This window comes from Monodelphis domestica, chromosome 2, assembly GCF_027887165.1.
Source record: "Monodelphis domestica isolate mMonDom1 chromosome 2, mMonDom1.pri, whole genome shotgun sequence".
NCBI lineage: Eukaryota > Metazoa > Chordata > Mammalia > Didelphimorphia > Didelphidae > Monodelphis > Monodelphis domestica.
Genome location: NC_077228.1, coordinates 75,503,209 through 75,520,895, shown reverse-complemented (window position 1 = coordinate 75,520,895; position 17,687 = coordinate 75,503,209). Strand labels below are relative to the sequence as shown.

Below are 17,687 nucleotides of genomic sequence, written 5' to 3'. Positions count from 1 at the left end.
AATGCTCTACACAATTCTTCCCTGCTCTGGTTCCTAGATTTCCTCCCATGAGCATACCTTAATACACAAGACTTTTCCTCTTCACCTTTCTCCACCCCCACTTTAAAAAATTAATTTCTTTTGAATACAGAGCTGTACTCCAGTTTTCAGTCAGTCATGTAGTCAGTAGACAAGCATTAAGTACCAACTATGTTCCAGGAAACAATTCGATGTGATCTCTATAAGCTCTCATTAAAAAACAAATGAACAACAACAAAAAAACCTAAAACAAAAAACAACTTACCTTCTAACTTAGAATCAATCCTGTGTATTGGGTGCCAAAGCAGGAGAGTGGGAAGGGCTAAGCAATGGGGAATAAGTGACTTGCCCAGGGTCACATGGCTAAAAGTATGTGAGGCCAAACTTGAACTCAGAACCTTACTTCTTTAGGTCTGGCTCTCAGACCTTTATAAAATCTCATGTTAATTGATTGTTGCCTAAAAGTTGGGAATTTGTTTGCAGACATATGAAGTCATGGTTTCTACTACTGGCTTCTCTTTTAGATTTTTATCTCCTGTGAACTTTTCAACTGGGGTCTCAAACAACTATTTCATATGGTACCTAGCATGGTGGATGATCATAAGCAGTTTTCAGATTTTCTCTTCTCCATGCCTTGACTGTAAATGTGTGTGTGTGTGTGTGTGTGTGTGTGTGTGTGTGTGTGGTGGTGGTGGGGAAGATTGGCTATTAGAGCATTTACAATAAGCTCTTGCCAAGAACGTTCACTTGTTTCAGTCATGTTTGACTCTTTGTGAATCCATTTGGGGTTTTCTTGGAGCGTGTTGCCATTTCCTTCTCCAGCCCATTTTACTGATGGGGCCACTGAGGCGAACAAGGTTAAGTGACTTGCCCAGGGTCACATAGCTATTTAAGTGTTTGAGGCCAGATATGAACTCAGAAGATGAGCCTTCGTGACTCTAATCCTGGTGCTCTATCCCTCTGAACCACTTAGCCGGAGTTGCCAATAATAGCCAGCATTTATATAGCACTGAAATGGTTGCAAAGTGTTTTATAAATATGTTCTCATTCAATCCTCACAACAACCTTGAGAGGGAGATGCTATTATTATTCCCATTTTGTGGATGAGAAAACTGAGGCTGAGAGGGTATGTGGCTGAGGGAAGATTTGAATTCAGGCTTTCCTGACTCTATCACTCTATTCAATGTGCTACCTAGTTGTAAAAACCTAAGAAGGCTTGGGGAACCTGGCCCTGGAAGTCTAGAATGGAGGGGCCTTTTCCCTCTCTACTTCAAACTATGTAGTCATAAAAAGCTTTTTAATGAGCTCTTAAGACAGAGCTGAGAGTGCATCCAAATTGTTCAAACTAATAAGCTCTCTTTCCCCTGGTGGTGAACTGGGTGAGAACTGCAGAGAGTCTCTCTCTCTCTTTTTTTTGGGGGGGGAAGTTTTATTTAATTAGTCAATTTAGAACATTTTCCCTTGGTTACAAGAATCATATTCTTTCCCTCCCCTCCCCTCCCCCCTTCCCGTAGCCAATGCGCAATTGTACTGGGTTTTACATGTGTTGTTGATCAAGACTTATTTCCATATATTGATATTTGCACTAGGGTGATCATTTTCTTTAAAAAACAAACAAACAAAAAATCTTTACCTTCTGTCTTTGAATCAATACTGTATATTGGTTCTAAGGCAGAAGAGTGGTAAGGACTAGCCAATGGGGGTTAAGTGACTTGCCCAAGGTCACACAATTAGGAAGTGTTTAAGGCCAAACGTGAATCCAGGATCTCTTGTCTCCAGACCTGGCTCTCTGTCCACTCAGCCATCTAGCTGCCCCAAATTGTTTTCTGGGAAATCACCAAATGGGGATGGGATTTGGTTGACCTGTCCTTCCTAGGAAGCGGAGTTTTGATTTTCGTGAGTGTAGGGCATAGGGCATGGTATAAAGATGGCTAAAAAGTCCCAAGGCAAGCCTAAGACCAAGCAAGATAATGGGAATGCTCACCCCTTAGAGCCCAGGGGCAAGGAAGAGGGCAGTCAAAGATGGGCAAAAAGGAGTAACAATGAAATGTTTCTTAAAATGCACAGAGGAAAAAGATGCATAGAAGGGGACACAGTTGAGCAATTTTGTTACTGCCTTGTTCAACTTGGTGTGTTTATTTTTAAAACGGTATAGAGCATCATTTAGGATGATGATAATCCTGAAGATCTGGATGAGGCAAATCCAATTTCCTTTAAAGAGTTTCTGAAAACCAAGAAGCTTGGCTGGTCCAAAGAGGAGGCAACTAATGCTAGAATTTACACTAAGGAATCTACAAGGCATACATTAGACTTGAAAATACTTGCCCAACTTCTAAGTATGGTTTAGACTATTGTGTGTAACTAGGGCAAGAACAGACGGGCAGCCTGAGATCTGTCATTCAGAGGGATGCTTGTACCCTCCTCACAGCCCCACAGTGATTTGGCTCTCACAGTCTTTGAACAAGAAGGAAGATGTGACTCATCCTGAGGAATTCCTGCAGGAGGACACACATTGTCTGTTCGAAACTGGGAGGAAGGAGGAGTACTGCCAGAGTTTCTCCCTGCAGGACTTAAAAATCAAAAGGATAAATTTCCAAGAAGTGATGGGGCTGAGCTATGATGGAGACGGGAGAGATGGAGTTAAGCAATCATCTGAGCCCTGTCAGCTTCTTGGAGCAGAACACATGGACCGAAGCTATTAGTTGGACTCACCTCTTGGAGGACTAAGGGAAAATATCCCCCCAATGTGCTCTTTCCCAAGCTTCCCCTCCCTGGGGTTGTCCAACCGCAGACCCTACCTCTACTATACTCTGCTGACTTCTTTTACCTAAGTGTTCCCTGCACCCTTTCTAGATTTTTCAGTTAGCTATCCACCAAACTTTACATTGAGGCAGAGCCAAATATCTTCTCTACCGTAAGGAATTTTTCTACCTGGGGATGCTGAGTTATTGTGATTGTATTAATAAACTCCTCCCCAACCCAATATGAACTCCATAAGAGAGCAAAGGGTCCGTGTGGACCTAGATTGACCCCAGGCCATGAGTTCTCAAAATGTGGGCTGCAGATCGGATCCCGGAGAGGTCCTCTGATCCTTTCAGGGATTCCTGAGGTCAAAACAATTTTCATACCAACAGGTTTAAATTTCCAATAAGAAATATGACTAGATATAGTGAACATAAACAAAAGCACTCTTTGCGGTCCTCTTTGCATAGATCCTCAATAATTTTAAGAGTTTAAAGAGATCCTAAGACCAAAAAGTTTGAGAACTGTTAGAATTCATTCTCCATCTTCCAATGCCAAGAAAAGGGGCAGAGTTGGAAATAGGTGTGACTCAGGGGAGGTAAGCAAGGTCTAGGAGACATTTGGCTCTGCCAGGCCAGGATGGAATTGAGAACCTTCCATATTGCCAACCATCCATGTTACAAACAACACTTCATTTTCATTTGTAATTCTTCTCATTATTCTTGGTCTTATGAAATTTTTTGTTTGTTGACAATGATTAAGTTTATAATAAAAAGGAATATTAGAAAAGAATTCTGCTCAAGAGATATGGGGTATATTCAAGGACAAAATATTGATCACATAAACAAGTCTGATGAAGGAAAGAAAAAAACAATGCATTTGTAAAGAAGGTGATGATGATGAAGACAGCTTAGATGGTTAAGTGGATAGACTGCTGGACCTGGAATCAGGAAGAATGAAGTTTAAATCTAGTCTCAGACACTTATTAGCTGTGTGACCCTGGGCAAGTCACTTAATCCCCAGTGCTTAGCCCTTACCACTCTTCTGCCTTGGAGCCAATACACAGTATTGATTCCAAAATGGAAGGTAAGGGTTTAAGAAAAAAAACCAAAACAAACCAACAACCCAAAGAAGATAAATATAAGACCATGGATTTGGGGGGGTGGGATATAAATATGTAGAAAAGGGTATCTAAATGTTTCCTATACTCTTATTTCTTACTCAAACATTAAGGGACTAGATTTTAGGTAGATAAATGCATAAAACTTTAAATTAGGACAGAGAGCCAAATATCTTTCCTAACATGAAGAATTTTCCAAAGTGGAGATTTTGAACTATTGTAATTGCACTGATAAACTCTGCTCTGGCTCCCACTCCCCCTGCCTCCATATGAAATCTGTAAAACAGAAAAAGGGTCATGTGGACCTGTGGGTTTTATATATATATATATATTTTTCTACTTTGTCACTTATTGAATACAGGACTTAAGGCAATGGACTACCAACAATTTTTTCTTTTTACATCAAATGAAGGAGTTGGATTAGACGATCTCAAAGGCCCTTTCCAGTTTTAACGACCTATGATTCCATGAGTAGCCAACCCAATTAAAATGGTATCAGTTCTACTAAACCTTAGAACTGGCCAGGATTGGTAGAGACAACATTAAAAAAAAACCCCAAAACCCTTTTGGGACTAAATTGGAGGTTGAGGAAGGTCGAAGAATAGATAAAACTACTAGAACGAGACGATGGTAATGTATAGCACAGCTATTCAACTCATTCCATTTCTGATTTCTCTATGAAGAATAAATATTGATTCCAGGAAGAACTGAACCAAGATGTTTAAGAGGAGAGGTAAAGGCAACAGTTTAGAAGCCTTCAATAGGTTTGAGTCACCAAATCTGGACAAAACACCTCTGAGAGCTCAAATGGGAAAAAAAAAAAGAATGTGTAAGACTCTTAACTTTTGAGTGGGAGAATGAAAAAAGAAGAGGTGCTGCTAGATAGAAGATGGAGAAGCAACCCAGTTTCTGAAAGGGGGAAAAAGGGAAAGAAAAATTTCCAGACTTCAGTATTACTTCAGTTCTTGGAAAAATTCTAGAATGTATTTTTAAAGGGATGCTGTGTGGACATTTTTAAAAGGGAAGTTCTCATTACTAAGAACCATCATGAGTTCATTAAGAACAGGGCATGACAGGCTAATCTCATTTCCCTTTTTGACAGGGCTGCTAGACTGGTAGGTCAGGAGAATGCCATTGACTTCGTATATCCAGATCTCAGTAGGGATTCAGACTGTATCTCATATGTATGTATGTATAAATCCAGATCCTGAGATATTTTTGTGGGTAGGAGAGAAATGGTCTGGATACCAAGTTAGATTCAGAATTGGTTGAATGACCACAACTAAAAAACTATCGTTAATGGCTCAATGTCAACCCAGTGGGAAATCTTTAATGTATCATGATCTTCCTGGCCTTTTGTTGTTTAGCCTTTTTGTCAATAGTTTGAAGGAATAGGAAAAAATACTCCTCAAATATGCAGATGACACAAAACTGAGAAAAATTACTGAAGAATCTAAAAAAAGCCATATTTAGAGACTATAGGCAGTGTGGGATAGTGAAATGAATAATGAATTTAGTCAGAGGACTTGGGTTCAAGTCCCACCTCTCCTACTTATTACAAGTCATGGCCTCAGTTCCCATGGATGAGGAGGTTGTACTAAATAATCTCCATGTGACTGTAAATTCTATCTCTGCTCTTTATTTCCATCTATTCCTACACTTGTACAAGAATATTCATAGCTACGCTCTTTGTGGTGGCAAAAAATTGGAAAATGAGGGGATGCCCTTCAATTGGAGAATGGCTGAACACATTGTGGTATATGCTGGTGATGGAATACTATTGTGCTCAAAGGAATAATGAACTAGAGGAATTCCTTATGTAAAGGTTAAAATTTTGGTTGAGACTGAAAATCTAAATTTAAGTGGTCGCCAGGGGGAAATCCCAAATAATAAAATACCCAAGTCAGCTGGAATTTTTTTTTTATGGTGATTTAATTGATAGTGGAGGAGATTAAGGAGAAGGAAGGAGAAGGAGTAGTTTTTTTCTCTCCCTCTCTCCCCCCCCCCCCAGCCTGGCTAGTGGGGGGGGGGAGATCAGGAGATAAGGAAGTAAGGTTTTGGAGTATGAAGAAGGAAGGAGTTAGCCAGAACTCCAGAAAAAGAAAGGCTATAACCTGATGTCCAAACCTGAATCACCTCAAGGCAAACTCACCACCACCACTCCAAGATGTCGAAATGCCTAGCACACTGCCAGCCAGAGTCGCCTCTCCAGGGAAAGAGAAAGAGAGAGGAAGTGAGGTGTCTTATATAGACAGTCTTATGTCACTTTCCTGCATCTCATCTGTACCAATGATCGCTTAGGTTGACTTAGGACAGCCCAGAGGTCTGTCTGATTTTTTCTGCACATGTCTGTTGCCTTTTTTTCTCAGATATGTAATCTTTGAGTTTGGTGCAGACCTTCCTAATCTTGTTAAACTAAGGAGGGTGGGGAAAATGTGGACTTCCCAAGACCTGATTTTGTTATTCCAAGTATCTCTATTGTTATTGATCAGGAAATAGCTAAATCAAATCTTCTAAAGAATGGTCTGATTAGGGTGGAATAGTTTTTAAAATTCACACATGTGAACTGGAACAACCTCCAGGAATTGATACAGAGTGAAAGGAGCAGAACCAGGAGAACATTATACACAGAGACTGACACTATGTACAATCAGATGTAATGGACATCTCTACTAGCAGCAAATGCAATGAGCCAGGACAATTCTGAGGGACTTATGAGAAAGAACGCTATCCACATCCAGAGGAAGAACTGTGAGAGTAGAAACACAGAAGAAAAACAACTGCTTGATCACATGGGTCGCTGGGGATATGATTGGGGATGTAGACTCTAAATGATCACCCTAGTGCAAATATCAATAATATGGAAATAGGTCTTGATCAATGACATAAGTAAAAACCTGTGGAATTGTGTGTCAGCTATGGGAGGGGGATGAGGAGGGGAGAGAAAGAACGTGAATCATGTAACCATGGAAAAAGATTCTAAATTAATTAATTAAACAAACATTTTCAACCAAAATAAATAAATAAATAGGTAAATATTCTCCACATCCCTCTTAGCTCTACATCTATGATCCTATAACTAAAATAAATCATACCTAATAAGGTGAAGTTTAATAACTAAATGTCATTGTCTGTTTGGGTTCAACAAACATCTATCACACAAGTTCAGAGTGGGGCATGGGTAGTTCATAGAAGAAAAATTGTATAAAAATCATATATATATAGTAAGTTTATATAAGAAAAAAATCTTGGGTAAGGAGAACCAAGGGGAAAACGTAAAATTACTACACCAAGATGGTAGCTTAGTAGCAGTGAAAACTGAAAGCACTCTGACAATCCTTCCAAACCAATCTTTAAAAAGTGCCTCAAAATGACAGGTTTAAAAAACGAACAGCAAGACGGAGTGAGGGGGCTCTCCCTTTGAACACAAATGTAAAGGAAGAAGCTCTAGGACATCAAAACCCAGGCCAGAGCTTTGACCAATCTTGACTCTGGAGGACTGAAAATGATATATAATTAGTGGTGGAGAGGAGCTGGGCTACACCTAAGTGTAGAAGAAGATCCTTAAGCAGATACTAGTTGAATGCTTGTCAGGGATATTGTAGAGTAGCTCAGGTAGGGGTTGGATTTGACCCCTGGGTTCCCTCCTTTGATTCCTATGTCTTACTAATCAACTTCTCATCCTACTTTGGGTGACGTGATTTCAGGGGGATGAACTCAGCTACTGAGGCAACACCAGGAGGAGATTTTGCCTTTCTGGATCCAGAGATTCACATTCCTGGCAACAAAGCTTATCTTAGCATCAATAACTCCTCCAAAACATAATACCAAAATCCTTTCCCATTTGACTCAGCTACTGACTTCTGAGCTCTTCCAGGAAAGCTTGCCTAGTTGGAAAAGTAATGGTGAATGCTCCATGTCACCCTTCTCGACTCCCACTTTTCATATTAGCATTCCACCAACAGCCCTTCTAACCTTTCTGCAGTTTTTAAAAAGGTTATTAGACTTAAGACCATAATGCGGCCTCTGTTGCACTATATGGAAATCTGTTGAAACCTCTAAATGTAGGGAATGTATGTCTGGAATAGCCACAGTCTAGCTCTACAGGTAATTGGTTTGGGAGAAAGGCTGATGATTAAATGAGTGCAGGGATAGATTTATTCTGGAGTTTACTCAGAAATAGGGAGAACCCAAACTTTGGGGCTTGGTATCCATTTTTCCTTTTGCAAAATGTAATCCGCTACCTGAAGGCATAGTGGATAGTATTAGTATTAGAGTTCACGGAATCAGAGAACTTGTCCAAAGAATAGAAATTACTTGGAAAAGTCTGTTATTGTTGAGCTTTCTTAAGACACCGTCTTTGAACTCTGTGGCAAGGGACAGCATTCCAGGAGCAGAACTCAACACACCCAAGGGGTTTGCCAATTGCTTATTTTTGTGATGCTTCCACTTGGATTTACTCAGCATCTGAGCAAAATGAAACACGTAAGAGGAAGGTGGGAGCTGCTCTCAGGGTTCTGAGCAAATCAGGATTTTAAGAAGGGAATTGTTGCTGCTAAAAGTAGAAACGCAGATGCCTGAGCCCGCTGTTTGGTGCCATCAGTAAAGGTACTTTGGTGAGCTGCTCACACAGTTCAGTCTTTCACTGCACAGATTTGAAAGGGATAGAGAGGTCAGCCTGCCTTAAACCTACTTGGTTACTGTTTCATCATGCCCATTAGTGGGATAATTTAAATATGCATTAATCATATCCAAACCTTCAACTGCGAGTCTACACTTTCTTTTTCTTTTAAACCCTTACCGTCTGCCTTAGAATCAATACTGAGTATTGGTTCCAAGGCAGAAGAGTGCTAAGGGCTAGGCAATGTGGGTTAAGTGACTTGCCCAAGGTCTCACAGTTAGGAAGTGTCTGAGGTCATATTTGAACCCAGGGCCTCCCATCTCTAGGGCTGGCTCTCAATTCACTCAGTCACCCAGCTGCTCCACTTTCACAGTTATTTACAATCTTCTCTTTTTATTTAACATCATAAATAGTCAGTTTAGCTTTGGTTAATTTTTCTTTTCTTTTTTCCCCCCCAAACCTTACCTTCTGTCTTAGAATCAATACTGTGTACTTGTTTAAAGGCAGAATAGGGGCAAGGACTAAGCAATGGGGGTTAGAAAACATCTGAGGCCATATTAGAAACCAGGACTTCTTGTTTCCAGGTCCAGCTCTAACCACTGAGGTAATGAGTTGCCTGGGTTAATTTTTGTAAAAGCATTCATATTCTATAGACTCAGTACCAGCAGGGCTCACTTTGAGCTACTGTTTCTTTGCATGAATCTCCAATTTCCCGAGTCTCTTGGGCCATCTAGGGGTTATTACAGACATGACATAGTTTCTGGAGTTAGCTGATCACAAAAGGTCAACAAGTTTTTTAATCTCTCCCATGAAAATATAATACTTTCAGCTCCAGGTCTTTCAAGAGGACCTTGGAAAAAAGAATACATCTTCTAACAAGCTTAAAGAGGGCAAAGAACTGGAAACCGATTGGGCGAATGGCTAAAGAAGTTGTGGCATATGCTTGTCATACAACACTACAGTGCAGTAAGAAATGACAAGCAGGTTAATTTAATTTAATTTTTATTTTTTTAATTAAAACTCCTACCTTCCATCTTGGAGTCAATGCTGTGTATTGGCTCCAAGGCAGAAGAGTGGTAAGGGCTAGGCAATGGGAGTCAAGTGACTTGCCCAGGGTCACACAGATGGGAAGTGTCTGAGGCCAGATTTGAACCTAGGACCTCCCGTCTCTAGGCCTGGTTCTCAATCCACTGAGCTACCTAGCTGCCCCCGGCAGGTTAATTTTTAAAAGAACATGGAAAGACATATGTGAAGTTCTGAAGAGCAAAATGAGCAGAACCAAGAGAACATTATATTCAGCAACAGAAATATTGTTTGAAGAATGACTGATGGACATCCACTTCCAGAGAAAGGACTGAGAAATCCAAACAAGCAAGACATTGTCGTTTTCTATATAGTCTATTTTTTTTTGGTCTAATGATATCTTCTTTAGTTCAGGGAGGGACAGAGATATCTGGGAATTTTAATGTAACAAAAAACAAATACATTTAAAAAAAGAAGACAGTTAACTGACATGAGAATAATCTTTTGGGGAAATCATGCTTCTTTTGAGACTGTTAAATGATGCTCTCTCCCTCTTGTGGGAAAACAAGTCAATAGCATTATCCTGAAATAAGTCTCTGATGCTTTACGATCTGCAAACCAGTGGCTCCCTTCTATGCAACATTTGGGAGGAGAATGGATACTTGGGACATCACAAGGTTTTATATTGAGGGTTAGGTGGCAAGAGTCTGGGTTTCTGATTCCAATCGTCTTACGTTTCTATAATAATACCTTAAGGTTTACAAAGAATTTTTACTCCTAACTCACCCTATGGGCGAGGCAGCTAGATGCCTCAGTGGATAGAGTCTGGGCTTAGAGTCCTGAATTCAAATTTGGCTTCCGACACTTTCTAGCAAGGCACTTAATCTCTGCTTGCCTTAATCTACCAGAGAGAGAAATGGCAAACCACTCCAGTGTCTTTGTCAAGAAAACCCTGTGGATGGTCCTGAAGAGTCGGACACAATTGAACAATCAAACAACAAAGGCCTGCATTTAGTGTAAATACTATATTCATTTTCTAAGTGAGGGGACTGAAGTACAGAATTTGTAGATACGCCGGTCACTACAAAAACTCAGGTTATTTCTTCAAGGCTATGCTATTTCTGCCACATCAAACATCATGTATCATGCCACATTACTTGTGAACATCTTCCCTTCTTTACTAGATTGTGAGCTCAAGAGTTGGGACCACATGCTAATTTTTCCCTTTACTGGCTGTGTGACTGTGGGTGAGTCACCTCGATGAACTTGGTTCTTTCTCTTGCTATAAAATGGGCTTACTCTGCCTGTGGTGCCTAGCTCACAGGGTGATGGCAAGGCTCAAATGAGGTCATAACGACATGTCCGTGTGAGGAAAGGAACGAGGGCTTGCTTTGGAGTCCAAAGATACGAGTTTAAAACCTACTTCTTTCACTTACGGGCTGTGATCGCAAGGATATCATTTCACCTTTCTTGGGGCTCAGTTTCCTCATTTGGAAAACGAGAGGATTGGGCAGTTTCTCAAAGAGTGAACTGTGGACCCCTGGAATCCCTGAGGTCAAAGCAACTTTCTCAATGATATTAAGACATTCTTTGCCTATGAAAATACTCCTTTTTTCCAATGACATTTGTGTGACGCCAGACTTTGTTCCTATACTGTAACCAAAGCCATTCACTGCAACAGATTGAATGTAGAACCAGACACAAGAACCCCCTGCCACCCGTTAAGCCACATATGAAAGATTTGCAAAAATATGGGAAACAATGACATTACTTGGAGTTTTTTGGATTGGGAGAAGTTATTTTTCATCAAAATGTCATGTGAACACATAATGGGTTTAATGGAAATATTTTTACAAGTCTATGCATATGCTTTCTTTTTTTTTTTAACCCTTACCTTCCATTTTGGAATCAATACTGTGTATTGGTTCCAAGGCAGAAAAGTGGTAAGGGCTAGGCAATGGGGGTTAAGTGACTCGTCCAGAGTAACACAGTTGGGAAATGGGAAGTGTAAAGGGTCTCTGAGAATCAAAAGTTTAAGAGGAGCTGGTCTAGATGGCCTGTAAGATCCCTTCTGGCTCCAGAGCTATAACCTTATGCCTAAAAAACATTTTGTAAGCCTTGAAGGAGTAAAGAAATATCAGCTATTATTTCGAATCTCCCAAAGGGCCCATCAGAGAGTACGTACTCAATATTCAATTATTCAATGTAAATACAAATGTTGTCTTTGTAGAGGCAATTAAGTAGCATGGCAATTGAAAGAGCTGAGTTCAAATGTAACCTCACACTTATTAGCTATGTGGGCGTCACTTAGTAACTCTGCCTCAGTTTCTTCACCTGCAAAAGTGGGTCATCATAAATAGCACCTCTGGATACTAATGAGGAAAATATTTGTAAAGTGCTTTGAAAACCTTTGAGCACTTTATAAAAGTTATGCTTATAAACTTCTTAAATTATCTTGCCAGGGAATTTCTGTAGCATCCTAAGGCTCAGGTACTTTCTCATGCTTCAATTGTATCAATCCTCAAGTGTTAAAAGATAATCCTCCAGCTTACAATATTCAGAAGCAGGTAAGATTAGCTGTTCCTTACAAGTCCTTATGAATAAAAGATTAAGTCCAAAAGAGTTCCTCCCTCCTGGCCAGTATATCTAGCTTTTTTCTTTGCAGACATTGTGACTGGGAGATGATTGATGACTGGAGTCTAGACACAGGAAAAGGGCTTACATTGATCCCACTACAGATGAGTCAATATAGAGTAAACACAAGTCCTGAATTTTCCCATACATTTCAAGTACAAATGAAAGCTAATTCAGTGAGTGAAATCTTGATGGAGGCCTCATAAAAGCCTCCAATGCTAGTTATTTTCCATTTTACCCCCAGGAATAATTTTTTGTTTTGAGGCTATATCATGGGAAAAAGCCACTTGGTTTAGATCTCTTGGGTGACATGTCCAGGAACCCAAGTAGTTATGATCTGGGTAACTCCAGTTACCTTCCATAACCTTGGCCTGTGGGCTTCACTTCAGTTGGGAGCTGATCCTAGAGATCAACTAGAGAATACATGAAAGCAGACATAGTACACACCCGGCCACTGCTACAGTCTCCAATTGTCCTCTTGGAATCAGTGTGTTTATAGTCTTATCCATTATAAAGCACTGAAAATGGTGCAAGAGAACAAACCAACTGCCTTGCTTACTATCTCAAGAAACAGGTAGGAAAAAACAACAGAAACCAGTGGAGACATCCTGAGAGGGAGAGAAATGAGTTTGAGGTTGCTTATCAAAATCTTTATTCACTTCATGTTTCATGATTCAGAACTTGAACCAACAGAACACACGTAGAAATGGAGATGTTCGTTTTCTTGTTCTATTGAGCATCTCTCTCTTTTTTTTTTACCAAGAATGATCTTTATTTGTGCAGTTGGAGTTTCTGGGCAGCTTCAAGAAGAGTTCTTACTCTCCCTTCCAAGTTGCTGTTAGTAAATAAATTACCTTCTCAATAAATTATCCCCCACCCCACTCCATCTCACCCCACCATTCGTTTGAATGAATAATGACTCAACTCACTCAGTCTCTGGTCCTCTTTCCTTTCTCTCCCAACTCCTTTTCTTTGTCAGTATCTCAAAGGGAAAAGTTGGGTATCCATGCCCTAGTTCTTACTCTCAAGGACTTGGAGGAGGATCTTTTCTCCACCTCAGTTTCAGTTTTTCCAGCAAATGGGCCATGCCAAAGTAAAACATCTTCTGTTGGCTGTCACTGTGCTTGGGACATGCAGGAATTTTCTTATGCCTATACTCTGAAACTTAAAATTAGAACTTAGGGACATTTACCAACCCTCTCATTTTATATGAGGCAGTTTATATCTCCATCAGAGAAGAGGACTTACCCAAGACCCTGTCTCCAACCAAATCAACTTTCTGAAAGTTTAATATCTCAGCAGATGTTCTCTTCTCTGGGTGTGATCACTCACTAGTGTTTCTAAAACACTAGCCGACAAAACCACGATGGTGTATTAGTATGGGAGATGGGGGACGAAGGGAGAGGGAATGAACTTTGCACTGGAAAAAAGAAAAAAGAATTCTAGCAGGAGATGAGTCATGCTGACTGATAACACCCTGAAATCATTCCATTATCTTTTCCATGTACAGTATCTATTTTTCCTTCCAAGATCTGCATAGAATTAACAGTCCAGTCATCAGTTCTTTCATTCCCTTCTTAATTTTCAAATCTTGACATGCAGCACGTTAACTTTAGTTAAGCATGAACAGGGAGAGAATGACTCACTGGGAGGATACGATCTAAGGCTGCGGTTCTCAACTTCTCAATTTGTAGCAATGAGAATACATAATGCATATCAGGTATTTACATTCTGAATCATAACTGTAGCAAAATTACAGTTTGGAAGTAGCCACCAAAATAATATTTTGGTTTGGGGTCACTGCAACATGAGGAACTGTATTGCGGGGTCACGGCATTAGAAAGGTTGAGAACCACTGATTAAGCAAATAAAACCCTATCCTGTAATCTCCGTTTTGTGCTAACTTATTTACTTCTTCAACTACAATGTAAGCAACACCTCACATTAACAAGCAGTTTTAGAATAAAACCTGCAGAAACACTTCCCTAAACTTAAAAACTGAGGTTTCAAAAAGCAAGAATCAGAAAAAAATCTCTTAAAATAAGATCTGGCTTTGTGAGGGGGCATATCAAAATGTAATCTGTCTACTCTAGCTTTAGAATTTTATTTCAAATGTGCCCTGGGCTGACGTCAGCAACCCCAACACTCAGGACCATACATGCTCTGAATTAAATACAACCTGATTATAAGCAGTTCAAAATCCTAATAAAATGGACCAGAGTTCAAAGGCATTTTATTATTACGATTAAAAGGTATCTTATTCTATAAGGTGAATTTAGTGTTTGTGGCATTTGGAGTCACTGGCTTATTCTGAATCCTCAATTCCACTCAATCCTAACTTGGGCCACATTCTGCACACCAATGGAAGATCAACAAACCTAATTCTAGCAATAAAGCTCTAGCTTTATTATAAAAATTCTAGCAATAAAGCTCTAGCTTTACATACTATTCTGGTTCTAAATCTGAAGGTCTATGCATTTGTGTGCGGTAGGAAATGGAAAAGGAAACGATGACTTTATTCTAATAAGAAAGTGAAGCAATGTTTGAGGGGGAAAAAAGACCCACTTTAACCAAGTCACTTCTTTTTTCTACCTTATTTCTTTAGCAGAATAATTTACTTCCAACAACCAGAATGAAATTCCCAAGTTTTCAGAACTCACGAAGGCGAGATTTCAGTGTAACCTCATAAAGGCAAGAGGTGTATCTGGAAGGATACACAGAATCGTCTTTTGTTCATTTGTATCCGTAGAGCATGAAAGTAGCATTTATCACAGAGAGCGAAGCTTGATTTAAAAACAGTCTTGAGATCTGACTACCTCTGCAGCTCTCCCCGAGATTTTAGGATCGGTGCTATCCAAGTGACTCTCAGGCGAAAGGGAGAATTTTCCTGGACGCACTCAGTAAACAATCTTGAAACTGGAATAGGCTTCTTGTCCCCTTGACACAATGGTGGCACTCTGCAAGTATTTGCCTTCTCCTCACGTGTCACGATCCTTTTTCCTCATAGCCCATTCTTGTCCTGGTCTCAGATGCGTATAAGGTATTAAAAGAAGTGCCCGACGTCCGTAATATCGGGATACCGCCAGAGGGTCTCTCATTATGTGTCTCTCCTCCTCGGAAAACTGGCCCTTCAATCTCCTAAATCGGTTTTAAGACTGATCGCTCTCATTTGATTTCCAGCGGCCGGGATTAGACGTGTTCCCTTTTACCATATAAATAGTAGTCTCTAACCAAGGGTTTATAAACCTGGAAAAGGAATAAGGACTAGAAGCAGAAGAACTAGGAGGGATGCGCACCCAGCCCTGCCCCAGACCCGCTTGCCTCACACGTCCGGAGCTGTGTGTTCAGAACACAAGCCGGCGGAAGTGCCACAGAATTTGGAGGCTCCGGAAACACAGCCAGAATGGGGGGAAGTTCAGGACGCAAGACGAGAATAAGGGGGAGACGGGAGGGGGAGGCGAGCGCGTCTTGAAAGGCTCCGAAGCTTCTCTCTAAGCTTTCGTGTGGCCCCTCATCACACATCTCTGCAAGTTCAGGCGGCGGCAAAGGAAGCCCTGCCTGGAGTGGAGGAATCCCTCGGAGGCCGTCTGATCCCGCCTGCGACACAACGCGGCTGTGGCCTTCGAGGTGCAGAGCCTCCGCCCATCCGCTCTTCTCGCCTGTGGGCACCTGCTCACAGGAAGGTATCTGCCTGCCTGGAGCAAGAGCGAAGTGACGCTCAGGAGGCGTCAGCGAGCCCAAGGTCTGCTTCAGAGACCGGCTTCATTCTGGAGGTGGCGGGGGACACGGTGACGTTTCTTGCAACCTTCCAGGAGTCACGAATACCAGCAAGCTAACCTCCCTGCAATCGGGGGCACCCGCGGCTTCTGCCCTCCCTTCCGACTCCGCAGGGCTCGCGGCTGTTGCAAAGGGCAGCGGGGGAGAGGCCCAAAGCTGCGGAGGGCTGTGCTGTTCTTGGCCGCCACCGGCTCTGTACGAGGAGCTCAGAACCTTCCTCACTAAGAGCAAAGCTACGCAAACTGCACCCCGACGCCGGCCGGCCGAAGTCCCTTTAGATGCTGAGTGGGGAGAAGAGCGGGCCCGAGGGCGAAGGAGGGAAGGCAGACGAGAGGGTTCAGGTGACACACACACACACACACGTATACACACGTGCATACACACACATACACGCACGCGCGCGCGCACACACACACACACACACACACACACACACACACACACACACACACCCCAGAACCATTCTTGGATTCACATTCAGATCCCACGAGGCCTCCACAACTGGAAATCAAGCTTTTCACGACACAGACGTGGCACACCAAAAAAGAACACTGCCAGAACCGCGGGAGGCTGTGCAGGGACGTCTCGGGGTCTAAAGCTTTTAGTCAGAGCTTTAGCTCGTCATGGGGAGAAACACGAGCCACCCCAAGCCACCCCGTTCCCTAGGACCAGAGATCACTGCGTGGGGCTTTCCATCTTTTCCCATCCATCCATTTGGAATCAATTGTGCTGTTTTTCTATCATTTGTAAAAAGAAGTTTCATTTGTTTTCCACTAAAATTACAAGTGGGAGAGAGTCATCCTGTCTTCCACCAGCACAGTATCTGTCCCAAACTGATCCGTGCACTGCTTGACGGTGGCCAGGATGCCCAGGAGCCGCTGATCCATGGCGTCCAGGTGGGCGTCGGAGAGCACGGGGGAGATGGGGTCGTGGGCCATGGCCGACTTTAAGGCAGACTTAAGCACGCCATTCTTTAGGTAGTTCAGCCTGTTCCAGGTGGAGACCCGAATTCTGGAAAACAACAGAGGAGCACAGGTCACTGGAGACCAGCCTGAGGGACCACATGTTTGCACCTTCTTTCTGCTCCTCATCAGGGACAAAGCTTGCTCTCCCAGGGCACCGCTTTTTAGGCAAGCAGGGCTAAGTGACTTGCTCATAGTTATAGAGCCAGGAAGTGTCTGAATCAGGATGGGAACCCAGGTCCTCCTGACTCCAAGTCTGGCATGCTATCCGCCATGCTGCCTAGCTCCCTCCTCCTTTCTTATTTTGCTGACACAAAGAATCCCCATGAAAGGGAGCTTCTTGAGGGCAAGGATACCCTTTTCTTTCCGTCTGGCCCTAACAGGCTCTTGACAAATGCTGGTAGACTAGGAAGGGCTTTTGTTTACTCTAAGGCGAGCAACAAGACCAGCCCTTCAAGCCAAAGCAAAGCTAAGCTTGAAGGGAAGCTCAAGGTGCGTCCTCTCTATCGGTCTGGGGGTCATGTGGCCACTTCCCAGGGAAGGAGGGAGCTAAGGGCCAGTGAAGAGCTGCTGGGGCTCCCCGCTGCCCCCAATAGCTCCTGGGGGGCCCCGACAGTCCTTTGTGAGCTGGCTCCAACGGACCTTTCCTGCTTTATTACACAGATGCCTCCCACAGGTTATAGCCAAGTCAAACTGGCTTTCTTCCTCTTCCGACACTATCTTTTATCTCGGTTATCTCCCAGGCCTGTGGCAAGCCCTCCTCACTTCTGCCTCTTGAGAGCTCTCCCTT

The 17,687-nt window shown here is 42.2% G+C and overlaps 1 protein-coding gene across 5 annotated transcripts in view; it reads right to left on the bottom strand.

The window, feature by feature from the left end:
• Nucleotides 1–12,782: 12,782 nt before the first annotated feature.
• FAM20B (FAM20B glycosaminoglycan xylosylkinase) overlaps nucleotides 12,783–17,687 on the bottom strand; it is a 39,567-nt gene continuing 34,662 nt past the window's right edge. For all 5 annotated transcript variants that reach the window (XM_056815591.1, XM_001365799.4, XM_016429973.2 and 2 more), the window contains one exon: nucleotides 12,783–16,946. In XM_056815591.1, the coding sequence (XP_056671569.1) occupies nucleotides 16,715–16,946 (232 nt within the window). In that variant the 3' untranslated portion in view covers nucleotides 12,783–16,714. The remainder of the gene's footprint in view (nucleotides 16,947–17,687) is intronic.